Source organism: Eptatretus burgeri, chromosome 4, assembly GCF_056783735.1.
Source record: "Eptatretus burgeri isolate ZD-2024b chromosome 4, Ebu_testis_v1, whole genome shotgun sequence".
Taxonomy (NCBI): domain Eukaryota; kingdom Metazoa; phylum Chordata; class Myxini; order Myxiniformes; family Myxinidae; genus Eptatretus; species Eptatretus burgeri.
The window spans coordinates 132661690-132668477 of NC_140964.1; the positions used below are offsets into that span (position 1 = coordinate 132661690).

The following is a 6788-nucleotide window of genomic DNA, read 5'->3' on the forward strand; positions in this document are numbered from 1 at the left end:
TGTATGCTGAAATGTCACTTCTGATGGAGAAACCCAAAAGTAGTGAGATATCCCAAGTGTGTTCACAGAAATACACCAAGGAAAATTTCTCAATGAAAAATCCTCCCTTTTGTATTTGGTTATAACTAACTTCCCAAACAATGTCTCTTGCAATACCTCTGCTCAGACTGGGATATCTGGGAAGGTGCACATTTCACCAGGCATTCTCTGAGAACAGTATCAGTGCCGGTGAGTCTGGCAGTTCATCAGACAAATTGGAAGGGAATGGAAGCAGCCATCACACTTCAGGACTGGTCTCCTGAATCTCCAACCCTTGTTATCAACACAGCTTGCTCACCCTCTCTCCATTCTATTCACCCTCTCATTTGTTCATGGTCCTCTGCCATCTTTGTGGAAATCAGCAAACATTACCGTACTGCATAAAAAAGGTGCAAAAACAGATCACTGCAACAACAGACCAATCAGCCTTCTCCTAATCATCAGCAAGGTTATGGAATCCATCATCGCTTCAGACATTAAATCCTTCCTCTTCTCCAATGGCTTGATTTCCGATGTTAAATTTGGATTCAGACCAGGTCACTCCACCCTGGAAAGGCTGCTTCTGCTCTCCCAATAATGGATGGATGTCCTCAAAGCCAGACATGAAATCAGAGCCATCTCCCTGGACATATCTCGTGCTCTTAATTCGGTCTGGCACCCTGTCCTGCTCACTAAACTCTCTTCCTATGGAATCCAAGGCCATCTCCACTCATGGCTCGCAGACTTCCTCTCCTGTCACAGCCAACATTTGGTCCTAAATGGAGTTCTCTCATCCACTCTTCCTGTCTCGGCGAGAGTTGCTCAAAGCAACATTCTGGACCCTGTTCTTTTTCTGGTTTTCATCAATGACCTCTCTGACTCTGGAAAATCCTCTTTATCTTTTTGCTGATGACTCCACCTTCTGCCGGACCATCAGTCATCCCTCATATCGGCAAGCAGCAGCCTTTTCACACTCTGCAGATCTGGATAAAATAACCCGGTGGTCCAACTTGTGGAACATGTTTTTCAATCCTGACAAATCTCACACTCTCACAATGTCGCTCTAAAAGGAACAGACCATCTGAACCCCCCACCCCCCCAACTTTCTCAACAATCCTCTGGAAGAAGTCCTTTCATTCAAGCTTCTGGGAATCACTATTTGCAATGATCTTTCCTGGGAAAGCCACATTTACAAACTGGCCTCTAAAGTCAGTCTGGGCATCCTCCGTCGTGCAAAGTCCTTCTTTGGCACACTTGATATTCTGACCACATACAAAGCTTTCGGCCACAGCCTCATGGAGTACTGCTCTCCCCTCTGAGCTGGTGCTCCCACCTCTCACCTTCTTCAGCTTCACACTGTGCAAACCAAGGCATTTCGGATCATTGGTATCTCCCGTGTTGAGGCCGAGTCTTTGGGTCTGTCGAGGAAGTTTTGGAACACCTTGAAAGAGAAAAGACTTGAAAATCTCAGTTGAGGTTGTTTATTGAAGAATGAAACAGAAGGTACACACGTGCGTGGAAACATAGCCTGTTGCGAATCTCAAGCAGTCTCTCGATCCACAAAAGATTACATCGTGGAAATATGTAATTTTCGCAAGAAATGATTTCCTCCACAAGCAACATTTCCAAGAAAACTAATTAATCAGTGAAAGAAACAAAGAAGCTTTGAGTAAGTTCAGATGGGTTTTTGAAAAGTTAAAATCACAAACACAGCATGAAGAATGGTTCCTGATCTGAACCTCACTCGAAATAGCCTGAGCGCGGAAGTGAAGAGAATGTGACCCTTTGGCCAGGGCATGTTTGGTCTTACGGAGCAGAGATGAGGTCTGCAAAAGACTTTTTGTCGGGAAGAATGTGCACACCATGAACAAACCTCCCTCCTTGCTTTTCTCAGTATATATTTAATAAATTTGAATACATTCACGAAGGCGAATTAGCATTTTACCTCATTGTAAGTTCAATTAAAATATATTTTAGCACAGGTCTGTGTCTCTGTGTCTCTCTCTCTCTCTCTCTCTGTGTCTCTCTGTGTCTCTCTGTGTCTCTCTGTGTCTCTCTGTGTCTCTCTGTGTCTCTCTGTGTCTCTCTCTCTCTCTCTCTCTCTCTCTCTCTCTCTCTCTCTCTCTCTCTCTCTGTCTCTCTCTGTGTCTCTCTGTGCCTCTCTCTCTCTCTCTCTCTCTCTCTCTCTCTCTCTCTCTCTCTCTCTCTGCAGACATGTTGGTGGTCTTTCTGTCGTCTTCAGTCGACTCTCCGGTTTTGCCTTCCCTGCTCTGCCTGCATTATGCCCCCCCCCTCCCAACCCATATTTGCACAGGGCGCTCAAGGTTTGCTAGTCTTCGCCTTCTAGTAAAATTACAAAAATCACGAATCCTTGCTCACCTTCACTCCATCATTCCGGTGTTTATTCACACCTTTGGAATAAACTCCCACACACTCTTCAATCACACTCTTCCCTCGAGGTCTCCAAAGCAACTGTTCCCCACCACGTCTTATCTTCCCCCATCCAAAACCATGATAATTATCTACCCCCGTTAATTCACCCCAAAACCACCTTCAAATTCCCTGCTTTTTTCCCAAAAGTTCCCCATTGTGTTAGGCCCTGAAAGTCCCTGTGGTGTCCATCTTGTTTATCTCGTGCTACCCGCCCCATCCTTCTCCCTTCCACAGATCTCATATCTCTGTTCCCCACTCTTTTGTCCTCTCCTCTCCTGTTCCAATTCTTGTACATTCTGTGTGTTCGCGCCTCGACAATGCACACACACAAAAAAAATCTGACGATTTTCAGTTGCATAATATTCAAACCCTTTGCCGAATTAACCAAAAATCACAACTGGGAGAATTAATTGTTTGAAACGATACAAAATAAGTGTAATCGGTTTCACCTGAATGTTATCACTGGTTTACAAATGAAGCTCCTCCACATATCCAGAGAGTATATTGCAGTGCAACTAATTTGGTCACTCGTTTACCCTTTGAGTACGGTGAAATCCATACTTAAGAAGTAGAAGACGTATCACACCACCCGGACTCTTTCCAAATCCCATCGCTCATCTAAACTCAGCAGCCAGGCAAGCAGGGAACTGTTCCGAGATGTCCCTGTATATCCATCAATGACTTTGATAGATCTGCAAGGCTTCTTGTGTGAAATCGGGGTCAGTGTTCATCATTGATCAATATCCCGCTCCCTTCACAAAGATGTCATCGATGGACAAGTGGCAAGAAAAAAAAGCAATCACTGAAAAAGACACATCAAAAAAGATCATCTGGAGTTTGCGAAAAACAATCTTCATGATACTGCATGCACGTGGAGAAAGGTTTTGTGGTGAGAGAAGACAAAAATTGAAACTTTTTGGTCGAAATTCAAAGCGTTACATCTGGTGCAAGCCGAACACGACACATCACCCAGTCAATGCCATCCCCACTGTCAGTCACGGTGGTGGCAGCACCATGTTAAAATAATAACACCATTCCTTTCGTGCCATGAAGGCACATCGGGCTGCCAAGGCAGTTGAATTGGCAAGGAGTACAGTCTTGGACAGGTCACACACCATGACACAGGATACCCCGAATGGTTATGACCTCAGTGTGCTGCAACTCATTTCAACAACCTCAGAAGGATGACAGGCTGAGTCAACCACATCTTGCATTATTTCAACGGTACATGAGCTCAAACTCAGGACCCGAAGGTCCCAAGTCAGCCACCTTAAACGCAAAGCCAACAACAGGCTGGAACATCATGTTCCAGGGCTTATTTTCATCAACAGGGACTGCCAAGCTCATCAGGATAGAAGGGACACTGGACGGTGCAAAGTACAGGAGAATGCTGAATGAAAACCTGCTTGAGTCAGCCATGAATCTCCAACTCGTATGAGATTCACATTTTCGCAGGACAATGATCCGAAGCACAAAGCTCAAGCAGTACTGAAAGCCAATCAACAGGATCCTCTCCTTGTCAAGGTCTGAGTGCACCAAGGCTCCAGGCCTCGTTTCATTCCTCATCTTCGTCAACAATACTGACTATGTGGAAAATTGAATTGATTATCTTGCCTTTGCCGATGATGCCACCTTCTTTAGAAAGTTTCCTTCTTTTAGTTTCTAAATTGTTGATCTCCAGTTGTGGCCAGTTTATAATTGCACAGCGATATTGGATTATCAGAACTGCAACTTGGTTTTTCGCTTTGGTTCAGTTCATTGGAGAGAGGGATGACTTCAGAATGTCTTATTCTGCGTCGGTATTCTTGGCTGTTTGTTTTACGCATTTTTTTGTGTTGTATCTGGGGGGCCTTCTTCTATTCCAAGGTATTTGGAGGATACTTCATTTTCTCGTTCCAGTGTTGTTTTGCTTTCATCGATTGAGATGTTGTCTGTTCTTGTTGTTTTTCCTTGTATAAATGTGCACTTGGCACAACTGTCAAGACCAAACTCCATTCGGATGTCCTCCAAGTACTGCTTTACTCATTTAAATTGATCTGCAAATTTCTTATCATTCGGACTGAAGAGTTTAAATCATCCATGTACAGTTGGTGTGTCACGTTTCTTTCGTCGTATTTCTGTATGTTTCCTCAAATGCTTTTCAAAATGGAAATTTTGAGAGAAACTTTTATCACGTGGAGCATTTGTAAGGACGCTCTCCTGTGTGGATCCTCATATGGCGAATCAAGCAGTCTTTTCGAGAGAAACATTTATCACAAGTGGAGCATTTGTAAGGACGCACTCCTGTGTGGAACCTCATATGGTTATTCAAGCCGCCTATTTGAGAGAAACATTTATCACATATGGAACATTTGTAAGGACGCTCTCCTGTATGGATCCTCATATGTCTTTTAAAGCCGCCTTTTTGAAAGAAACCTTGATTACAAGTGGAGCATTTGTAAGGACGCTCTCCTGTATGGATCCTTATATGGCGAATCAAGCAGTCTTTTCGAGAGAAACATTTATCACAAGTGGAGCATTTGTAAGGACGCACTCCTGTATGGATCCTCATATGGTTATTCAAGCCGCGTATTTGAGAGAAGCCTTCATCACATATGGAGCATTTGTAAGGACGCTCTCCGGCATGGATCCTCATATGGATAGTCAAATAGCCTTTTTGAGAGAAACATTTATCACAAGTGGAGCATTTGTAAGGACGTTCTCCTGTATGGATCCTCGTATGCGCTTTCAAATGGCATTTACGAGAGAAACCTTTTTCACATGTGGAGCATTTGTAAGGACGTTCTCCCGTGTGGATCCTCGTATGCACTTTCAAATGGCATTTATGAGAGAAACCTTTTTCACATGTGGAGCATTTGTAAGGACGTTCTCCTGTGTGGATCCTCGTATGCGCTTTCAAATGGCATTTATGAGAGAAACCTTTTTCACATGTGGAGCATTTGTGAGGACGTTCTCCTGTGTGGATCCTCGTATGCGCTTTCAAATGGCATTTATGAGAGAAAACTTTTTCACATGTGGAGCATTTGTAAGGACGTTCTCCTGTGTGGATCCTCCTGTGGCGATTCAAGCATTCTTTTCGAGAGAAACATTTATCACATTTGGAGCATTTGTGAGGACGCTCTCCTGCATGGATCTTCACATGGCTATTCAAATGGCCTTTTTGAGAGAAACATTTCTGACATGTGGAGCATTTGAAAGGACGCTCTCCTGTATGGATCCTCAAATGTGTTTTTAAAAGGTATTTATAAAGAAAACCTTCACTGCAGACAGAACATTTGTGTGGGTGTTCTCCTGCATGGGTGGTCCGATGGCCATTCAAGTTCTCTTGAGAAATGAAATCCTGATCACAAATGTAGCATTTGAAAGGATGCTCTCGTTGGTTGTTGTCTCCATTTGTGGGTTTTTTGAGGTCACCTGTTGCTGCAAAATCCATCGTGCTCACATTATACTTGGGATGTATTCTCCTTTCGAGAACAGGTTTGTGTTTCATTAATTTCATGTTAAGCTTTGTGTTGCGAGGACCAGACATAGACTTGGATTTTAAGGGTGGTGAGTCTTGACCTCGCAAATGTTTCTTCAAAAAAGACTTCTTCCCTGCCAAGCTGCACCGGGAGGTCATTTGTCCATTTCGACCTCTTGATTGTTCTACAAAAACAAAGAGAAGAACAAGTCATTGTGCAGTTTTTTTGTCAAAATATTACACACCATTTGTAAAGTTTCATAAACTACAGACACTCACTCCCCATGTGATGAGTGACCAAGTCTTTCAGACTGGAACCATATTATTCCTGTATGAATCATCATGAAAGTTCTTCTCCCTCACTTTGTGATTGGCAAAAAAGATTCAAATCATTAAAAGTGTAAAAAAGCCCGAGAGTGTCTATTTTTCAATTTTCACAGTGACGTCACATCTGTATGCCGCCTTCATCCAAATGGCTGTTTCACATGGAGAAACAGTGCATCTCGAGCTCAGATTCTGATACCGATTCCACCGTTATCAGGTACTCTAAAGGTTCTCAGAATATTGAAACTGATATGTAGGTTCGTGAATAAGCGATTGGAGACAAAATTATTGATGGAAACTCTTTCAGGGGAATTATGGAGCCGAATAGTTTCAACCCTTGGCGACAGTTTCAGAGCAATAATGCGGAAGTGAAGATGGAGCTGTTAAAAATATCAAAACGTCGGTCACGTTAACGGCAGCTTCATTGGTTTTGCTTTACGTTGAATTGACGGTTGAGAAGGGAGGGATTTTGTGTTCAGTGATAAATCGGTTTATATATTAAATCAAGCAGAAATACCCCTCATCACTCGACAGGACAGATGAAATGGGTGAC

At 43.2% G+C, this 6788-nt stretch overlaps 1 protein-coding gene across 1 annotated transcript; it reads right to left on the minus strand.

Moving 5' to 3' along the window:
• Positions 1-3489: 3489 nt before the first annotated feature.
• Positions 3490-6538, minus strand: LOC147029148 (uncharacterized). The gene has a single exon (XM_085876301.1). The coding sequence runs from the start codon at positions 6068-6070 to the stop codon at positions 4622-4624; it is 1449 nt and encodes a 482-aa protein (XP_085732427.1). The 5' UTR covers positions 6071-6538; the 3' UTR covers positions 3490-4621.
• Positions 6539-6788: the final 250 nt, after the last annotated feature.